General features: G+C 43.6%; 2 protein-coding genes across 4 annotated transcripts in view; one reads left to right on the top strand and one right to left on the bottom strand.

The window, feature by feature from the left end:
* Positions 1–499: 499 nt before the first annotated feature.
* Positions 500–7,064, top strand: c7h12orf29 (chromosome 7 C12orf29 homolog). Of its 2 annotated transcripts, none has more exons than XM_047333016.1 (7): positions 500–728; positions 2,120–2,237; positions 2,447–2,542; positions 2,639–2,755; positions 3,889–4,086; positions 4,937–5,106; positions 5,795–7,064. In XM_047333016.1, exons 1-7 carry the CDS (start codon positions 672–674, stop codon positions 5,978–5,980), a joined length of 942 nt encoding a protein of 313 aa, XP_047188972.1. In that variant the 5' UTR covers positions 500–671; the 3' UTR covers positions 5,981–7,064. The 2 variants fall into 2 exon arrangements, with proteins under 2 accessions (XP_047188972.1, XP_035497454.2); XM_035641561.2 differs by having other exon boundaries at positions 508–764.
* Positions 7,065–21,715, bottom strand: part of cep290 (centrosomal protein 290) — a 44,370-nt gene continuing 29,719 nt past the window's right edge. For both annotated transcript variants that reach the window (XM_035641559.2, XM_047333015.1), the window contains 16 exons: positions 21,502–21,715; positions 20,284–20,421; positions 19,304–19,525; positions 18,395–18,517; positions 16,518–16,660; positions 15,473–15,628; positions 13,559–13,682; positions 11,602–11,736; positions 11,138–11,224; positions 10,153–10,317; positions 9,943–10,065; positions 9,368–9,537; positions 9,040–9,181; positions 8,264–8,337; positions 8,066–8,160; positions 7,065–7,788 (listed from right to left, as the gene is read on the bottom strand). In XM_035641559.2, coding sequence (XP_035497452.2) covers positions 7,544–7,788; positions 8,066–8,160; positions 8,264–8,337; positions 9,040–9,181; positions 9,368–9,537; positions 9,943–10,065; positions 10,153–10,317; positions 11,138–11,224; positions 11,602–11,736; positions 13,559–13,682; positions 15,473–15,628; positions 16,518–16,660; positions 18,395–18,517; positions 19,304–19,525; positions 20,284–20,421; positions 21,502–21,715 — 2,356 coding nt within the window. In that variant the 3' untranslated portion in view covers positions 7,065–7,543. The remainder of the gene's footprint in view (positions 7,789–8,065; positions 8,161–8,263; positions 8,338–9,039; positions 9,182–9,367; positions 9,538–9,942; positions 10,066–10,152; positions 10,318–11,137; positions 11,225–11,601; positions 11,737–13,558; positions 13,683–15,472; positions 15,629–16,517; positions 16,661–18,394; positions 18,518–19,303; positions 19,526–20,283; positions 20,422–21,501) is intronic.

The following is a 21,715-nucleotide window of genomic DNA, read 5'->3' as shown; positions in this document are numbered from 1 at the left end:
TACTTTATACAGAGCAGTAGCAATAGTTGCAAATGGAGACTAAATATAAATATTGCACAGTTAGTTATTGCACTCTAAGTATATCCGTGAAATATTTTAGAGTAGTTGAGTCCTGTGTGTGTTTGTGTGTGTTCTACTTAGAGCAGTGCAGGTTGTGCAGTCTCACGGCAGCAGGAAGGAAGGACCTAAAAAGTGAAAGAAGCTCAGCGGTGAGCAAGAGCTGCTGCAAGTGCTGCCACTCAGGGCGGCGCATGCGCAATGAGATGCAAGGAGAAGAAGAAGAAGAAGAAGAAGAAGAAGAACAACAACAACAACTCATAATTCGCAAAATGAATGTTATAGCCATTTAATACCGTAGCTTAGGGAAACAAACGTGTTAGGTAGAATATAATTATATTGTAGGTTTTGTGTTCAGTTTTGTTTTTTTGTGAGTCTGATCCACACTCCTTACCAGCTGGTGGCGGTAATGCGCCATTTCGTTGTTTGCCAACCGCCAGAAAACGATAGAAGAAGAAGAAGAAGAAGAAGAAGAAGAAGAAGAAGAAGAACCACGTGACCAGAAACGTCGGCCGCGTCCCACGACACATCCCCAGTCGTGATGCAGAAACGTCGTTAAAGAGTCCCGCACTTCCTGCACAGCCACGACGAGCGGGACGGCGGAGCGGCACACGATGATGCGACGCCTGGGCTCCGTGCAGCAGAAGATACCGTGCGTGTTCCTGACGGAGGTGAGGGAGGGACAGTCCGCGAAACGGGACCGCCAGGTGAGCGGAGCCCCCCCCCCACACACACAGGCACACACAGGCACACACACACACACACACACAGACACACACACACACACAGGCACACACACACAGACACACACACACACAGACACACACACACACAGACACACACACACACACACACACACACACACACACACACACACACACACAGGCACACACACACAGACACACACACACACAGACACACACACACACACACACACACACACACAGGCACACACACACAGGCACACACACACACACAGGCACACACACACACACACGCACACACACACAGGCACACACACACACACAAACACACAGGCACACACGCACACACAAACACACACACACACACACACACACACACACACACACAGACACAGACACAGACACACACACACACGCACACACACACACACACACACACACCACATAAATTAGGTGTTAGATGTTTAGTAACATTTTCAACCACTTGGTATAGGATAGAGAAGCAGGATTCCAAAGTCACTTATCCGTTGCTACTTACATTATAAGCAACCTAACTCCTTTTCTGCTCCTAACCTGCTGGCCCCCAACTGTGTTGAGTTTGGGACAAAAACTGAAATTTAAATGCCATCACATGTTATTCCTTAATAACAGCCCTACTGTTGACGCTTCCAGACTGCCTCACGTGTGAGTGAGTGAGTGCGTGCGTGTGTGTGTGTGTGTGTGTGTGTGTGTGTCTGTCAAGCGGCTCAAAGACTAACATTTTAAAAGACCATGATAGAAAGATGGGTAGATATTTGGTTGGCTGTTGGGTCAAGGAGAACTAGAACGCCTTGACGCACTAATGGAGGAGGATACATTGGATTTACGACGTGTAAAAACCCGGGAAAGATGCAGGGCTGCAGCTGCAGAGGAGAAAGAAAGGGGGGGGGGGTTCTCGCAGACTACAGTCATGGACAAACAAACTATAACATTAAAAGTTAAAACAAGATCAACACAACAGCTGCAATTTATGATTAAAGGCCGGAACCAGGTGCAGGTCAATAATAGTTCAATGTGCGTTCATTTCGGGTTCAATTCAATTTCGATAAAAGTTCAAATCTAGTTCAATACAAGGTCAAATGGGTCATAAAACTGTCAGATTGATTAATGAACAACTATTAAAAAAGGGGGGGTTTAATGGGGTCATTAAACTGTCAGCTTGAGTCATTAACGACTATTTTAGATAGTCAAACTCTAGATTAGAGTTTGACGAGTGGTGGACCATTCTAATCACTTTGGTGTAATTGTGAGCTGAAATTGTGTTTCCTCTCTGCAGAGTACCCTGGTTAAACACCTCTGTCTGTCTTGTCTGTCTTCAGCAATTTCAGGTGGTTGCCACTGAGCGTGTCAACCCCGTCGCTCTGGAGGCGAACATCACCTGTGCACTCGCCACAGAAAAACTTGATGGCACCTGCTGTTATGTTGCACTTTATAAAGGTGAGCGTTTTCATGCTGGACAAATGAAAAGTTTTTTGTTTTTTTTCTTTTCCTCCTCCGTATTGTGTTTACGTTGTAAGTTAAACACTCTGTGGTATGAACAGTAAGAGTTGCCTGTGCTGACATTGAAGTGTTCATAATTTCCCCGGAGTGGTAGGATGAATTGAATAATGGGTTGTCTATTTGATTCTTTTGTTTTTCGTCTGTAGGCCAGCCGTACCTCTGGGCTCGACTTGACAGGAAACCCAACAAACAAGCAGAGAAGAGGTTCAAAAAGCACCAGCATTCTCACAGGAGCTCCAAAGGTTTTTTGTCCACATTCTTTTAAAATCACAATACCTGTGATAAATCATCTCTTTGAAAGGTTGGACTAGTTTAATTGTCTTTGTTTCCCTTTTCAGGTTTCACATGGAACGTAGAGGAAGACTTTAAGACGGTGCCGGAGGCGTGGATCCCAGCACACCGGGTCAAAAACCACAACGGCCGCCCAGTGCCTGATGAGCTTGGACACATTCCAGGTTCTTATAAAATATACACGATCTGCCTTGTCACCCCCTGTGTAAAATAAAAATAGATGGGTGTTTTTTTTTTTGTTTTTTTTTTGCTGTAACCAGCAGGTAGTGCACATTGACTATGCTTTACTGCTTCAAACATTTTTCGAAATTTTTAGTCAGCCTAAAAAATACCATGCAAATAAGCCCAGGTGTGTATCAAGTTCACTATTGAGAGAATATTTTTGTCTGCCGATGATCAAACTACGTTGAAGAGAAGCTGAAGTGACTTCAGACTGTTTCTGCTGCTGAAGCAGAGGAGAAAAGAGGTTAATTTGTGATGTCTTCAATCACACTGAACTGTTCATTCATGATCATGAGGAATATTGACCATGTGTGTGTGGCACATTGTTCTAATAAGAGATAGTATTTAGTTTTAGTTACTAGTTATGGTCGCAGTCTCCTCGTGTTGTTCCGAGGTGCAGTGATAGAAAAAATAACTAAAATGAATCTGTAGTGAATCAAATCATCTTTATTGAATTCAAAAGAAGCACTTATATTAATCTAGTCTATGTTTTTTTTTTTGCGTGTGATAATCTCTCCCTCTGTTTATTAGAAACTCTGTTTTAAAACCTGAGTGGACACTGAAAAGTCTGGAACAGCAACATGATTCCACACATTCATAAATATCTGCTGCGCCTTAATATTTGTCACTTTAAACTCTTTTGTCCCAGTCAGGATCCTGTAGAATAATGACTCTGGTTTTCCAGTGATCTGATTGGTCAGTAGCTGAGCCCTGAACAGGTTTCGATCCGTTCAGCCGTTACCATGGTGATTTAGGAACCATCTTCGTAGGACTGGAAAGTTAAACCTGAAGTTACCTCGATAACCGCAAACCCGGCTTCATCGCACAGGCCCCTGTTCTTAAAACTTAGGTATATTTTAATGAATACATTTTTTTTTATTGCTTCGAGGGAGAAACAAAACTCAGCATTCTTAAAACTGTGAAGCATGAAAGATGAGAATTTTAAACCCGAGAGTTGCTGTATTCATACCGGCCTGGTGCAGTGTCTCACACGGAAGTGATCACCACCGTGGTGTAGATGAATGCTTTCACGTCACTGTGCAGGAGCAGTGATTTGGTGCTTGTGAATGTTCAGGCTGGGTGCCGGTGGAGGGGGACAACAAGCAGTACTGTTGGCACTCCGCCGTGGTGGACTATGAGGTCGGGGCGGCTCTGGTGCTCCGGCCCAACGCGGACGAGGGAGACGTGCTAGAAATCGCAGCGGTTCCACTGGCCGACCTCGTGGAACAGACGCTGGAGCTCATCGGAACCAGTGTCAACGGGAACCCGTACGGTAATGTGATGTTGCCTTTCCCTGCAACCTCTTACTGTCTCGACAGATTGTCGTCAAACATTTTCGCTTTATCAAAAAAATGTTCGGACGACTTAAAGTGTCAGTAAGCGATTTCGGAGAAATGAGTTTCTCCCTTTTTTGTTGTTGAGATGTTACTGCTATGCCCGGGCTGCGAACCTGCGACCTCCCGTTGTTATTACAACACACCTAATCACCTGTTCATCAGTAGGGAATTTGCTAAAACAAAGAGCAGAATCTGGCTTTTACCTGTCTTAAGATGTCAGAGTGTCACTTCGACCTTATAAAAAAGACATTTTAGAGAAAACATTGAGAGTCGCTGATGATGGACATTGCATATTCACTTAAAGGGGCAGTTAGCGATTCTAAAGCGAGCCACTTTTTGTAAAAATCCGCGAGTATTTCCTCACCGTCAGTTAGCTGACAGTTCTGTGTGCGCGCCGACAGAAAATCTGGGTTTTCAGCTCAGCCCTGGCTCTGTAGATCGAAAACGGAAAAAAATTGTGCGGACCGCACCACACAACGCTGCCAGTGCAGTTTGTAAACATCACTCGTCGATATGTTAAGAGACGTGCTAGTGGGTGGTGCTGCAGCTGCGCAGTTTCGGCCTTGTGGTTTGTGCATTGGTCTCCCATACCGGAGGTCACGGGCTCGCGGCCTGATCAGAGCAGTCAAATCACCACGACAACAACAACAACAACAACAAAGAGAGACCAGCTTTCTCCAGAATCGCTTACTGCCCCTTTAATTAAACAAAGTTGAAACCCTATCTTGGGTGTCAGTATTTTTGTGTGTGATTAAAAACTAAAGTTGAGTCCTGCTGCCCTGACAGGACTGGGGAGTAAGAAGCGGCCCGTCCACTGCCTGGTGTCCCATGGCAGTGTTAAAGTCACCACGCTCCCCCCGCTGGACTTCCAGCAGCTGCGGTCCTGGTTCCACGAGAGTCCGGAGGGCCGAGTGGAGGGCATCGTCTGGCACTGCGGCGACGGCACTCTCCTTAAGGTGGGATGACGCCACACGCCATTCACGTCTGAATAGAGACTTTGCTTCTTAACTGGAAACATTCCCTGGGAATAGTTTGAGTAATGAGGAATCACTGACACAAGTGAGAAGAGCCGGCCCTAACCTATATGGGGCCCTAAGCCCCAAAATCTTTAAAGTAGCCAACTCACAATAGGGATCCATTGTTCATTTTGCGCTTTAATATTCAAAGTGACACAGTACTGAGTGGAATCTAGCTGTCATTATATCTTCTTAGCTAATGGATATCTAGCCAACGTTAGCTGAAGATACCTCGACTGAACCGAAGGCTTGCTTGACGGCTAGCTAGCTGGTGAATGTTTATGGTAAAACATTGAAATTAGTCGTGCATGTCTATTTTTGTGACATTGCCTTTATCTTTATACATACTGCCTTTTCCATCAACTCCCCCTGGTGACCAGGGGGACCTAAGCAGCCTCTTGGTTTGCTCATGCCTTGTGCCGGCCCTGCAAGTGAGGATGTTTGACAGGCAGGTGTTGAGAAAGACTTCCCACACATTCAACGATTTAGGTTTATTTCAAATGCATTATGTTGTTTTCCTCAGCCTTTTTTGGATATTAAATGTGTTCTAATTTTACGGCACACTGTTCTATAAAATGTTGTACACGCTGGGGTGCAGGCCTTGAGCCGTCTTTGCTGCCGTTGGCAGGTTCATCGCCATCACCTTGGACTGAGGTGGCCCGACGGGGAGCCGTGCTTCGGGAACCGGTCGGTGGTCGTTCGTGTCGACTGGACCGCCGAGGAGTACACTGGCGGCAAAGACTTGTTCGCCTCTCTCTCCGCCCTGAACGGACACCGCTTCAGCCGGCTGCAGGACATCCAGTTTGACCCATGAGCCTACACAGTCTTGAGACGACAGACACATTCCCACTCCAAAGCTTCTGCTGTGTGACCACTGTAAGAATTTGTTACACTGTGGATAACCGCACGATAGTGTTAATCGTAATCTTGGACAAGTATATTAACCGTTCAGCATTTCAAGCTATGTCCCCGTGGAAATCAGCGAAGTACACACAGGGTTTTTCCGATGTCAACACGAAGTGAGACTCTTGATCGGAGCGGTTCCCACCGAGGCAGGACTCACTGACACGAACACTAAGGAGGATCGACAAACTGTGAGCTGTATTAAAGGCCCGAAGAGTTTTCATTTAGCTTTGTAGAAAAGTTCACAGCTCTCAGATGTATTCACATTACATCAGAGACAGGAGTGTCTCCAATTAACTTAACCCTAATGGGGGGGAAGCCGGAGAACCTGTAGAGAACCCACGCAGACACGGGGAGAAAATGCAGACTCCACACAGGAAGTCAGCATGTTCTGGTTGGTTCGAAACCGGGATAATATATGTAATAAAACCATTTCATTTCAACTATGAGCCTCAACCAAAGCACTTGATCAGATTGTCCCTCATTGAAAACATAAGATGTAGACCTTCATTTACACACACAGTCACACTGAAAACAGCATTGTCCTCACAAACTCCGGTCCCTTGTGAATTACCGCCCCCATGTCTGAGCAACGAATAACGATGAAGAGATGGATTGTAATGCTAGGACGAGTTCAAATCATATTCTTTACCTTCACTCATACATGGCCTTTCTGGATTCTGATTGATGGGAGTGATTGCAGCGACAGAACTTTTAATCCTTTTGCCTGGACACTGAGCCACCAGGCTCCTTGGCTACAGTGCAAACAAGGCTAGCAATAGATTGCCACTTTTGCATCTTCATGCTGACATTTCTCTACGCAAATATAGTTCATCTGGTGTGAAGCCACTTTCTTTTTTCCACGAGAAAGCTTTTTAGTGTTTAGATGCGATAATGTGAAATATGCGGTTGCTTGAATGTTCCCTTAATTTACTGTGAATACAAACTATTTAATTTCCAAGTGAAGAATAAATGATGAGTATGTAAACATTTGATTAAGTTTAAAGCTGCTTTATTAACAAATACACATTTACATAGACGACATGATAGATATGTCTGATAGAACTGTACAAATACTTTTTTAAATCTACATCGCTTACATTAACATTAAAAAGCTGCCTTAAGAAAGAGGAAGGAGCCATGTAGCGTTTATGATACATTACACAGCCTTAGCACTAAGATGTAAACAATGTTGATAGTGGTGATACAATACCTGAGCTTCAGCACCAATACCAAACTTACTTTGAAAAAAGATTGAAAAACTCATCAATCAACTAAAAGCAGTCGAATTTAATGAATGGCAAAGTAAACAAGATTGTAAATCTGATCAGAGTTTATTATACTTGATCATGCAGACACGTTTCGCTGAGGGCTAATATTGAGATTCATTGCCCAACTACCCTTGGAGATCTAAACTGATAATGATAAAAATCGACGTGTGTGCAGGTGTCGGTCTAACGGCCCCGACTCAGGGTCAACTGATGGACACACTCGGCAGTTCCACCGTTACACCGAACCGATCACACACCTTCCTCAGCTGCTCCTCCAGCAGGATGTTCTTCTTCACCTCCAAATTGTAGTTGTACTTCAAGTCTTCGATCTCCTCGAAGAACGTCGGGTCAAAGTTCTCCAACTCCCTCTGCAGCTTGTGGACCTCGGCGTGAAGTTTTACCTTCTCCGTTTCCGCCGCCTGCAGACGAGTTCGGAGCTTCGCGAGATCTGCGAAGCAACAGGGGAAAAGAAATTAAAAGGTGCTCCGCATAATGGTTCAACATCACATATATATTTAAATGGTTTGACACGCCAGCTTCTAATGAGGTGACAATATGTTGAATTGGAGCAGATTACTTGAACACACCACATTATAAAAAGCCAACGTTTACGTAAAAACCTGTCGTTTATTACGGTGTTAAAATAAATGAAGACAAATTGAAGTTGTGGTTAAAGTTAAATGTCCGGCTACTGTGTGTGTGCGTGCGTGTGTTTTAAGTCCCACCTGGTTTAGACGACGCCTCGCCGTATGGCTCACTGTACTCGCTGAGCCTGTTCTTCAGATCTTCGTTCTCCTTCTGCAGCTCGGTGTAGACCAACCTGGCCACAAAATTATAAACATGTAGTAATTCAACACGCTACATTATTGCTGTTGCCCATTGAAGACTTAATAATACTCATCGGCGCACGTCGCTTCACATACCTCATTGCCTGGAACTCCTTGGCGAGTCCCGCGTCCGTCTTCGCAGCAGTAGGACATATTTTTAACATGTCAACCTGAGAAATGACAAACACACATTTACAAGGCACATAAAGTTGAGACCTTGACTACTGAGCCTGCAAAAAAACTGTTGTCACCGGGAATTATCTCAGTCTGAACCTATTGAGCTCACCTATTGTTGCTAATGTTCACGCCACCATCTGCGTGAGCGAAGACTAAAAACCTCCGATAATATCAAACACGGTTGATTATATCGGAACGTCACGACGAGAAACATGGCCGACGTGAAACAGCTCAGATCACCACCTTACACCAAACGATCGAGATGACGGGAGCGCGCCTCAAAACTCTCAGGATTTTATACCGACAATGGAAATTCGTCTGCGTCACTGAAAACGACGAAAAGTCGTTTGGTGTAAGGTCAAGCCCACAGGGCTTCGAATTTCACCATTTTTCTGAAATGTTCAAAACAGTTCTCCATTCTTAACTCCCTTTTCAAATGACATATGATTCAAAAGTCCACATTAGCCATTTCAAGCTTGTCATTTGTCTCCAAGTGTCAGTCGACTGGACCAGAGTGACAGACCGATATAGTGATTGTTAGAGCCCCATAAATACACAAGGAAATCATAACTAAAAATGTGTTTCAATAGTGAAATCCTCGACCCACGCCTGAAGTCAACCTCTCCAGAGCCGAGGATTTGGGCCTCTGCCCCACCTGTTATTCTTTCTGAATGGAATTGTAACGTGGCACGTACCTGATCTTCAAGTTGCCCGATGCTCGTCCGGGCCCCTTCCTCGCGCTCGTTCGCCTCCTTCAGCCGTTGCTTGAGTTCCGAGAGGCTGAGGGTCTTGTGGGAGAGCTCCTTCTCCAGCTCCTTCATCTTGTTCTCAAACATTCTGCGGCGGGAAGACGAAAAAAAACAACCGATGTCTCACACTCTGAACTCTGCTTGTAGCCTGGACCTTCTTCCGAGTGGAGGAGACCAGGTCGGGGTCATGAGCTTGCCAAGCCAACTGGGAAAAAGCCCGAGGAGTTAATGGAGATGGCGTTCTACTGACGGCCGTGACAAACAGTTGGCCGACCTTGTTACCACGGACGCGTTCCAGGTCTTGTTGTCCGCTCCCTCCGCGATGGGTCTGGACAGTGCCGCCCGGAGCCGCTGTTTGGTTTCTTCCAGCTCCGCCTCCAGCTTGTCGTTGTTCACCTCCAGACCCGTTTTGGTCGCCCTCAGCCTCTCCGCAGCCTCCATTTCCTGTTCACGAGAGGAAACACGCACATCCAGGTCAGACAGCGGAGATGAAAATGTGTTTGGAGCTTATGCACCATGTGAAAAAATACCACTTCTGTCCCATAAACAAGGGCTGGCATCATAATTAAAAACTCTATTCATCTTTCCATCTCAGCCATATCAATTACCTCTGGCCAGGACAAACATATACAAAAATATAACATTATAAATGCACAGTTTGGGGCAGGGTAAGCTCCCATTTTTATCTATTAATTTGACAGTTTTCCATGGCTTTGTGACTACTTTTGAAATTCTAAATCTACGTTCGGCCATTTAATGACTAAATACCAACACGGCACATTCTAGAAGAGATAATAAAAAGTAGCGTTGAAAGTAACAACATCTAGTAAACTGAACGCGTGCATTCACCCGTCTGATCTCCTTGCGCAGACGTTCGTTTTCCATCACTATTTTCTCCAGCCCTCTGGTTTTGGATTCAAGTTTTGAACTCAGCTCAGCTTCACTTTGGCTCTTCAGTGTCTCGTAGTCCGCCTGAAACGAAACAATATCCACCGTGAGCTGCTGTAGCGGAACCAATGGCATGTACGAGACACGACGACGCGAGGAGGGGTTAACGACCTTCAGTTTTTGGTTTTCTCGCTCCAAGGCAGCGGCGTTGTCTTGACTCGCGGGTGCACCGGACTTCTTCAGCATCTCATTCTCCCTCTGCACCCTCTCCACCACCTTCTTCATCAGCCCGATGGTTTTCTCAAGTTCAGGCACTGTTTTGCCACTGTGGCCGGCCTGATGAGGGAACGCATGACAAATCACGAGGTTGGTTGAGCTGCATTTCGACGGACAAACCTCAGTGGAGCTGCTGCTTCTTTTTTCAATACATGTATAACTATGCAACGGTTTCCATCCTATTATTTCTGTTTAGTCGTTTGTGGGAAAATTGTGTATAGAAAGAAACAATCTTGCAATGGTCAGTTATAGTGTGTTATATAGGTTTTTGTTTGTATATAAGAAGTCTTCAGAGTTACAAAAATCCCCAAGTCCACGGGAATCGCCCCATCAGAAGTCCGGCCGATGTCATGTGGCAAGAGCGGAGGCTGACATTTTACCAATCACAATCAGACTGGGCATCACTGGGAGGGAGGGGCCTTAAAGAGACAGCAGCTAAAACCGAGCGTTTCAGACAGAGGTTTTGAAGAGGAGCTGCGGGAATGGACATGTCTGAGGACAACAGATGTGTTTACTGAACATTAGAGCATGTAAACCTTTTCAAGAAATGACCAGAATTAAAATTGAACCTGGATACAAGAATAGTATGTCTCCTTTAACTTTCACAACTACCTGCCTAACCATAACCTTAACCGTAACCCTCTTCTGACCTTAACAATCTCTAAGTCTTAAACAGCCTTTTAATGTGTCTGTGACTCCCAACACACACACACACACACACACACACACACACACACACACACACACACACACACACACACACACACACACACACACACACACACACACACACACACACACACACACACACACACACACACACACACACACACACACACACACACACACACAGCTGTCAGAGCTGGTAATCAGAACTTACTCCTTGTATGTGTACCAGCTTTTTCTTCACCTCTGCCTTTTCCTTTTTCAGTGCACTGCACATCTCCTTGAGGTCTGCAACTTGATCCTGTAAAAGAAAACAAAAAGAAAACGCATAAAGTCATATAACACACATTGCCCAGGTTCCTGTATCCCGCAAGTTAGCGTTCAATCGTGGGGCTCAACACATATTTGTTGAACCATTTAAAAGATTTTTAAACTCCCTTTTCACTGAAGCAGAGTTTAATGATTGGTATCAGATTTTTTGTTTTGTTTCCCAAAGCTTTGGAAGCTACAAAATGTCCAACGCACTTCTTCAATAGAGACAAAAAAAAGCTCTCGGCTCTTACCGATGACAACACTGGTATCTGTACAGTGACTATGAAATTACAGCTAGCAGCTGTTTTCCCCCTAAATGTCAGACTATTTTATTTTTTTTCAGCTCTACATTTCCATGATGCGTACCTTGAGCCTCGGCAAATCTCTGTTGGTCTGCTCCAGCTGAAAGCGCAGCTCCAGGTTCTCAGAGGCGAGCTTGAGGTTTTCCTTTTGGGGGTCTTGATCCCTCTGTGAGGGAGTGCCAGTGCCTCGCCCTGAAGTCTGGAGAGAAAGCAACGGTAAAGTATGAGCCAGAGAAAAAGTTTTTTTTTAAACGTACGGCCTTGTACAACTGCCAGGGGAGGAGGATGTTGCATCCTCGAAGAACAAAGGCGCTAAGGGAGCGGGGGGAAAGCGGCTTCATTGCGACTGATAGCCTAGACACGACCACAGGAGCCTCGACTCCACCGTGGACAATGCGGGGGAGAAAAAACACAGAAAACACCCACAAGCCACTTCTACTGTTTTAGTCCGTGGGTTTTACTCTACTGCGATGCTACCACGGCACTGTCACTTGAGCTGGGCGACTCTAGAAGCCTGGCGTATACCTTCAGATGTCTGAGACATCTGCTCCCTTGTTTTCGTGCGGTCTCAACCCTCTTTGTGCTAATGAACGCCAGGTGGGTCCGTGCGGCGCTGGGGTCCACATCTGGTTCTGGTGAGCGGGTCTGTTCCGGATTAGCATCCTCCCGTGCCTCCTTTGTGGTCCCGACCGCATCATCTCTCAGCTCGACCCGCTCGTTATCTCCTTCTGATGTTTCTGCTGCGATTCTCACATCATCATCATCATCATCATCATCATCATCGTCGTCCGTATCGCGATCCTCCAGTTCGGCAGCACTCTCTTTTGTCAAAGCTCCGCTTGTTTCATGGCCTGTTGCTGCTGCTGCCATGGGATCAGAGGATGAAATGTTTGATCCGGGTCTTCCTGACAGATCATCAGGCTCGGCTTCGGTTTCTTCCTTGACCTGTGGCTGAGAGATCAAGGCGCTTCCTTCAGTTTCTTCAAGCACATCCAGATCCGAAGCACACTGGACTTCTTGCGTGCCTTGTGCACGATCTGCTTCAGTTTGTGTCTCATCGTCTCGAACGCGATCGGCGCCATCATCCACTCCGCCGTGCGCTCCGTCGGCTGCTGTGCTTTCCGCTACGTCGGGGCTCAGCCGCCCCTGTTCAGGGCAAACGTCCCCTTCTCCGACAAAGCTGGTTTGAGCTCCTCTGTCCGTCTGGCTTCGCTTTGGCGCCATCTGATGGTCAGCGGGCTCCTCGACAGCTTCGGGGCTGGAGGAGCGGCTGGAGCGTTCAGCAGGACGGGGCGCAAAGTTCCGTTCGCATGACCCGTGCGCAACATCAAAAGTGACAGAACAAATCCCCCTCAGAGCCTGGGAGGAGGGGGAGCAGTTTACCTTCACATGCAATGAATTAGATTGAATCCAGTGATGATGGAGATAGAGGAAGAAAGACAGTAAAGAAATCATGAATAGTGAAATACAATAAAAGAATAACATATTTTGAATTCCTGTGAAGACCCCTCAACCCGGGCACTGTGTCCCCCCATTTCATTTTGGTCGTGTTTCCTAAGGTGATTAACGGAGGGGAGTCGGCTGGATGAGCTACACCCGGGCCCAGTGTACTCTGCCCCATAACTTTGCACAATCGGGATTCATCAACTTAATTCAATTTAATGATCCCGATTGTGGAATTTCCCTGATTAGGGAAATTTATGGGGCGGCTTTAGCAATGACGTGCACACAAGACGCCCCGTGTGCTCTCACACAGGACGCCGCATGACAACAGTTAGAGGGAATCTCGATGGCGGATCAGATGACAGCTGTAGAATTCCATTTTTTTGGGGATCTTTTGACACAAAAAGAGTTTGAATTTATTATTTATTACTTCAGTTTATTTCATCTCAGATCTAGAACGTTTACAATATTTGCTTGATAACTTACTTCATATCAGTTGAAGCTGTGCAATTTTTTGCTGATTAATTAATTGTTTCATCACTTTATTTTAGTGTCTTTGTGTGTTGATGAGCACTTACAGAGGGTCTCGACGAGGACTCTTTGGACATCTGACTCTCTAAAGTGTGGACTCTCTCCTCGAGGTAGCGGTTCCTGAGCGTCAGATTCTCCATGGCGTCGTCACGAGGCAAAGCCTGGTGTTGTCTGCAAGTTTGACAAAATATGAAAAAAGGTGCGTGTCTGGATTATAACAGCCCTGCAATGAGCCTCAGCTACAATAATTTGGGTTTGAATAGTGTGGGGTTCCTCAAGGCTCCATTCTGGGACGTGTTTCGTTCAGTCTACGTGCTGCCTCTGGGCAATATCATGAGAACATGGGAATCATTTTCACAGCTATGTCGATGATGCACAACTGTACATTTCGTTATCACCCAATGACATCCGCCCGAAACTGGTTCAGTGCACTGATCCCATCAACTTGTGGATGTCACTTCATTTCTTAGAATTGAACACAGAAAGGTCCAGAGATTTCCGATCTCACTTCAGTAATGTCACTAAAAATGCTTCCTATCTTAGATATATTTTTTATATCTTTTTTTATCATTTATCTCCCAGGGTGAGAGCCTGCTTTTATCACTAGCAGGCTTAACTACTATAATGCAGTATAGAAATAAATGAGCTACAGATCACTAACAGAATGACTAAAAGGAAGAACATTTCACGGGTCCTAAAGTCTCGTCATTGGTTGCCTTTCAGTCCTAGGATATATTTTAATTGGTGTTCAAATCCCTGACTACTTCTCTGACACGCTTTTAATGTAAAGTCCCTCTAGACCACTCAGGTATTCTCACTTCACTGGTCTCTCTATTCTACCATGTCTATTATCATTCACTTTTATGTATCTTCTTATGTATTGCCCAATTTGTAATGTACTGTTAAGCACTTTGCATTTCGACTTTAGGCAAAGGGCACTTTATGAATAAAGTTTGATTCGATTTTAATGACCTCAAATTTCAAAAAAATCTTTTAGTAGATTATCAATAAAGTGCATGATTTGGCTTGGCAGAAGGAAATAAAACACACTTATGTCAACACCATCCATTAGACTGTATGATTTTCCAGCTGAATTCCATTCGAGTGGTCACTGACAAAGAATGTTCATGTTATAAAAGAAAATTGTCCAATATCGTTTAAAACACTGATATTACTGTTGACACAAAAAGGTCCAGCATCAGTTCTCATCTACAACAGATAAATAATGTAAAATCCTTGCTTGAATACTTGTTATTCATAGATATGATGCAATGTCACCATCTTTCCATCCATAACATTATGTTATGTATTACGTATCCAATAATAATAAGATAATAGAACAGAATTCCATGAAATTTAGACCTTCCATAAACATTTTTACGGTCATTAATTTCTGCTATCGTAGCTCAGATTGGAGTGATATCCAGTTACTTGCAGTTTAGACTCTGGGTTATATTCAGCAAAACGCAACAGTTCCACGAAGATGTTCCTTTAATTTGTTTTCTAAAAAGTGGTGTACTGACAGTCCTAACTTTGAAATTGTCACTCGTGTGGATTCTCTATGAAATGGGTCTATGATTACCAGTATCTGGGGAGCTCACATATCAAAGAATTGATTTAGAAAACCAAGAGTGAAATTAAGTTTCAATCCCGGCTGACATTGGGTGAGAGTTGGAGTACAGAGCTAACATATACTGTATACTGTAGACCCAAACAACCATAAGGGAAATTAAGGGTCGGCAATTAACCTGAACTGCATGTTTTTGAGTTGTGGGAGGAAGCTGGAGTACACTGAGGAAACCCACATAGGCACGGGGAGAACATTAAAAAGTACATTTACTTTTTACTGATACTACTGAATCCCCCGAGCATTTGAACTAGCTTCATAATAAGCCAGAAGAGAAACTAAATTCGGGGCATTTTCGACAGTGGCGAACATGTTTTTGAAGACTCATAGATACTTTATGGTGAGGATCTGCGTCTCCAGGTCGGAGTTCTTCTTCTTCAGCTCTTCCACTTCCTTCTCCATTTCCGTGGCCCTCACTCCCACCACCTGGTCAGCAGTCACACCTCGAGCCTTGAGCTTTTTCTGCAGCGCACCCTTCTCTTGCTCCAGTCTGCATAGACCAGAATGAGGAATGATAGAAAATGTAAAAAAAGAAATAAAACAGGACAGTGGTGTGACAGCTCCACCGACAGCATGAAAAAACAAACAAACACCTCATGTCATACACAATTTTTCTACATAACTATGTAATTGATAGGTATTACTACGCAAGCAGTTGATCACTTAATTGCAATTATTTTCATAGCTTTTCACAGACATGCCACTTTTCTTTGTCTGATGACAATAGGGAATCGAATATCTTTTGGATTTGGACTGTTGCTCAGATAAAACACGGAATTTGAAGACTTTTAACGATCTGGAAAAATTATCGTATTCTATATGTATTATTATTTTATTACAGTTAACAAAAAACCTATCAATTCTGTAATCTACCGTTGATGGATAAAAAGCTGTGCTGTGTGTGGTTTACTGACACCGTGCTATGTATGGAACTTTGTAAACTTCATGTTGTCAAATGTTGCAGACTGCAGCTTATAGAAAAGCTACTTATGTCATGAATACAAAGAGTGAGATGTAAAAATACTAATACTAATTATTGTCCAATGTAGAGCTGCAACAGTTAATCGATTAATCGATTAGTAATCCATTACTAAATTAATCGGCAACTATTTTGATAATCGATTAATCGTTTCAAAATTCTGATTTCAGCTTCTTAAATGTGAATATTTTCTGGTTTCTTTGCTCCTCTGTGACATTGAACTGAATGTATTTGGTGTGGACAAAAACAAAACATCATCTTGGGGTTTGAACAAACACAATCGACATTTTTCACCATCTCATGACTTTTTTTACCAAATCGATTAATAAAGAAAATAATCGACAGATTATTCAATTAATCATTAGTTGCAGCCCTAGTCCAATGTGATGTACACACTGACCTGCCATAGAGGTCCTTCAGAGTGCCGAGCTGTTTCGACAAGAACTCGTTCTCACGTTCTTTCTCCTTTACTGTATTCTTCACTTTTTCCATCCTCGTCTGCCATTTCTTACCCTCCTCCCACCGCAAGATTTCTTCTTTGGTCTGCAAGACAAATAAATATGAATTATTATTACATTACAATTTTTTTTTTACTAATTATATAACCATGCAGCACAATTAGAATCTTTAATGTTGGTGTCCGGTGCCACCACTGAGAGGATGGCAGCTTAATTTGTGAGCTCTCCGGCTTTTTCCGGGCGATGCCAATTATTACTAATCTAAGAAACAGATTACTGACATTTGAGGCTGGTATTTGTCTGCAGTAAAAAAAAAGTGTCCAAAGGTGTCAAGATTAAGAATAAAACAAAGTCTGCGGCTGCATCAGAACCAAATTAGCACATTTTTAAATGAAATGATCTAATCGGCACTTCGGCTTAAAAAATAGCTGATACAGATCAAAATGTTGAAAATCGGCTCCAATCGACCTCTAACAGAGACTATTCTTCAGGCAACAGCTATGTACCTATCTATCTATCGATCTGAAAAAGTAATTCTTTGTAATTGGAGAACAAGATGCTGCGTAAAATTTCAACTTGAGTGACAACTGAAAGGATAAAAAAAGAGACAAAGATACTCCTGACAACAGAGCAACTTGTTTTTACAGTTAATCCTCCGCCTGACTTTGGAAAATCTGAAGTTATTTATAGTGCTGTGTTGTTTTTTTTCTTCTTTTCCAGTTATGTGATCGTTTACACCTTGTGTAATTTGTGTGTCAAATTTGTCCGGATAACCTGCAGGTATCAGCGTTTCCTCTCGTATTAACTGCATTCAGGGTTCTGACAAGGTTGCACTGAGCCAGCGGGGCCATAAAAACGTGGGGTTTGTCGAACACACTTTGTACAGCGACTTGGTATGAGAAGCTCTGACAGGATAAGTATGATAAGCCCTCCGGGACTCAGGAGACGGGGGCGTCCATATTCTTTTAAGTCACAGGACATTTTAATGTCAGGAAATGCTGAAAGCATGTGGAGAATTTCATCACATGAATGTCCTTCATGTTTTAAATATTCCCTTATGGTCCTCTTCCCTTCACTCGAACTCAGTTTCAAGTTTGAGCGAAGAACAGAAACACGACAAAAAATGTTGACCTGTCCAATCACAAACGAGTGATGTCCCTGAATTTCCATAATTTGTTTTTGTCTCGTGCCGTGCTATTATGTTTTGTGAAATGTGTTTTTTTTTGTTGTTGTTGCAAATGTTGTGTTTTGATCCTAAGGGCCACCGCACAGAGCCCCTCCGGTCAGAGTTACACAAAGCATACTTAACTTTGACATGCCCGTGTAGTTTTCAACTTTGTTTTTTTTGAAATGTTAATTTTCAGACAAGGTGTTGTGTTGAATATATGTTTGGCATTTTGACGTCCGCCTGAAAAAAAGATCATGCGGCACTGGTAACCTCCTGAGCTCCCGCTCAGAAATGGATTTACATTATGAGGAAGACTTTTTTATATACGCCTCAAGAAAAATGTGTTCATCAAATCATTCCCAGGTGGAGGTAATGACACACTATTTTTTTTTTCCATCTGGGAAACATTACGGATTTTTATTTTATTTCCTTTCCAATCTCTCTTTAACATACTCAGTATTGTTTCCGTGTACGCACTTCACCTCTCCCAAAATGAAGAAAGTTCTAATATTTTGTTTAAAAATCTGTGGACAGCAGAAGAAACCAGACCGCTATTGTCCTGATATATACCCTTTAATATGAATGGCTGTCTGAAAATTAAGATGATTTCTTTTCTTATTTCTTTAATGTTGACGGAATTAATGTCCAAACCTTTCCACGATCATCTTTGCCATGTTTCACTTCTGCTCTCTTGTCAAAGTCACACTCGAGCCTCCTGATCTTCTTCTGGAGATTGTCAATGGTCGGCCCCTTCCCGTCTGGTTCTGGTTGATTCTACTCACGAATAAAGAGAAGAAGATTTTCATATCGCCCCGCTGTTCTCAGAAAGGCTCAAACCACATGCCATCGAGTTAAAGACATACAAGACAGATAGAGAGATTGAGCTACAGTCCCGAGAAAAATCTGGATTCCTGGACATGCCACAAAGAATCCTGAATAATTGAATCAAGAATTTTAACTCTTAGACAAATGTGAGTTTTTCATTCTTGATGCATTCGAAAACTGAAGGGGAAAAAAAGTGCTGTGGAAGAGTAGGGTAGGGTCTTTCATTGCAATATTTGATCAGGATCCGAATCACTTGGCAACATGATTAGAGCTGCAACAGTTAATCGATTAGTATTCGACTACTAAATCAATCGCCAACTATAATGAAAATCGATGAATCGGTTCAAGTAATTTTTATGAAAAAAGAAAAAGGTGCAAAAATTCTCTGATTCCAGCTTCTTAAATGTGAATATTTTCCATTTTTTTGCCCGTGTAAGACAGTAAACTAAACATATATTGTGTGTGGACAAATCAAAACATCATTTGGGGGGTTTAGGAAACACGATCGTCATTTGTCAACATTTTATGGACCAAACAACGAATCGATTAATCGAGAAAATAATCGGCAGATTAATCGATAATGAAAATAATCGTTGGTCGCAGCCCTCAACATGATGTCATGCTGATGTCATGTGGTTGAGCATATCGCTCTACTGCTTATATATTAATAACCACAGCAACAACAATACGCTCCAGATCCAAGCTGCATTACAACTCTACTTTAGACACACTAACCTGAAGGGCGCTGCTGAGCCTCTTGGTCTGTTGCTTGAGCTCCTGAACTTCCTGCTCCCTCTCCTCCCTCTCAGCCTGCAGACGTCTCTGGGTTTTATGACTCCTCTGGAGGTCCTGGCTCAGGCAGTCCACTTCCTCCTTCAGGGTGTTCTCCCGACCTCTGGCTGCTTTGGCAGACTCCTTCGCCGCTTGGAGTTCTTCACTGAGTTCTTGCACTCGCCCCTTTGGAGAAGGAGAGATTTATTCTGGGGGTTTTCTTTTTCGCGGCAAATCCCGTTAAAAAGTCCAACACCATCAAAGAACCAATACTACTGACAAGTATCGTCTTATCCCATCCGTCTCTGCCATAGAGCTAATATTAACTTGGGTGACACGTTCCTTTATACATGACTAGTCAATCCGGCATAAACCGTTAGTGTTCACGAGTGCACTAGATATGTTGTTTTATGGATATTAGACTCAGCGGAAAAACAGCCCCTTACAAATGCAGTGGTTATTCCTGCTTTAGTAACATTTGCTGTGTTAACTACAGTGCCCTGCTGTTTTAGGAAATGATGTCAAGAACATTGACTTTTGGTATTTTCATGGGGTTTGTTGACAATAACCAAAAATAAGGAATATAGCCAGACTAACCCCTTAAATGTTTTCATGGATGAATCTTGCAATTGTATATGTGTCTGCTAGTTATGCTACAGAGGCTGAGGAATATCTTTCTTTTTTTCTTCAAGTGGGTGAAAATAATCTATACACAAATCTTTGCAACCACACGTTATGCCAAACATGTCTGTTCTACAGAAAGTTATTGTGGTGTAAAAGCTGGAGTAGATGATGGTACTGTTTCTTTATTTCATCGTAAATGTTTTTCCTCCATAAACACACCATCTCATTTGTTTAACGGCTATTTGTAAATGCCAGTGATAATATGTAACGTGCATAAAAAAACAACAACAAGTGTGCTGTGAAGATATGAGGGTTCTCACCTTCAGGTCTCTGGTGTGCCTGTCAATAAGAATCTGCACATTGAGACTCTCCTCCTTTTGTGCAGCGCTGGCGATGACTTGCTGCTCTGCAGCGGACGTCATCTGCGCCCGCAGCTCCAACAGAGCCTTACTGAGGGCCTGTGGGGAAACAGGGGGACAGAGACATGGCCGTTGCGATACGTGTGATGAGTGCGGTGGTCACAAAATAATCGTGATCTCCCTGAATCCACTTACATGTGACTTGTTATGTGGCCTAATAGACAAATATTCCTGCGCTTCATTCAAGTTTCAATACAGTAGTGGGAGAACAGCAGGAAAGCATCCAGATCAGGCTGCTGCCGCTCCATTACATAGCCAACACAAGACAAGACACTCACTCAACATTTAGCTGAACGAAGTACACTGTGTCCACCTGGCGTGCACATCTCTGGAAATGGAGGAAAAGAAGCGTTCGCGCCACCAAAAGACAGCGTTTCCTGATTCCCAAAGATTTTGAAAGCAAACCTCTGCTTAAAAAGCCGACTCCAGACCCAGATCGCATTGCTAACTATGGACCCATATCAAACCTCCCCTTCATTTCCCAAAATCCTCAAATGTTTTCAGTCAGGACTCCTCTTTCCCCCATATGTTTACATTACATGTCACTAACTCTATCTGTATTTCCTCTCTCTCCTAGTGTATCTCTGATTCCAGAGCTGCAGGATCCAAATCCCTCATTATTATTATTATTATTATTACTAATAATAACATCATTGCATCTATAAGTGTCAGTATTATTTCAGTAATTACAAGTATCAGTCTGGTAGAAATGCAGTGGTTTTACAATTGCTCCCTCTCTCTCTCTCCCTTCTCCTCCGTCTCTTCTCTATCCCTCTTTATGCCCACCTCTCCTCTCTCCCCCATTTTTCTCCTCTCTCCCCAACCAGTCGAGGCAGATGTTCTGCCCCCAACCGAGTCCGGTTCTGTTAAGAGATTTCTCCCTCCTCCTCCACAGTCGCCAAGTGCTGCTCAATGTGGGAACTGTTGGGTTTTCTCTGTAATATCGTAATATTGACCGTACTATGTAAAATGACAACGTATATTGTGATTTGGCGCTATACAAATAAAATTGAATTGAATTGAACAGCAGCAAACAATTTATGCTGCAAAAAATAAATAAATTCAAGATTCAAGATTCAAAATTCAAGGAGAAGAGCGTTTCTATGATGAAAAGGCAACCTTGAGCTGCTTCTCTCTCTGGGCGAGCTGTGCCTTGAGCCGTTCCACCAGGTTCTTCATGGTGTTGCTGGGGGAGCGGACGTTGGCCTCCTTCTGGGCCTCCAGCTCAGCTCGGAGGTAGCTCATCTCCTTCTCCATCTGGGCCATCTGGCCCCTCTGATCTTCCCTCTCACCAGTCAGGGTCTTCACCTGGGCAGTATGATACTCTTCCATC

Source organism: Scophthalmus maximus, chromosome 7 (genome assembly GCF_022379125.1).
Source record: "Scophthalmus maximus strain ysfricsl-2021 chromosome 7, ASM2237912v1, whole genome shotgun sequence".
NCBI classification, from domain to species: domain Eukaryota; kingdom Metazoa; phylum Chordata; class Actinopteri; order Pleuronectiformes; family Scophthalmidae; genus Scophthalmus; species Scophthalmus maximus.
This window is presented reverse-complemented; position numbering and strand designations above follow the sequence as displayed.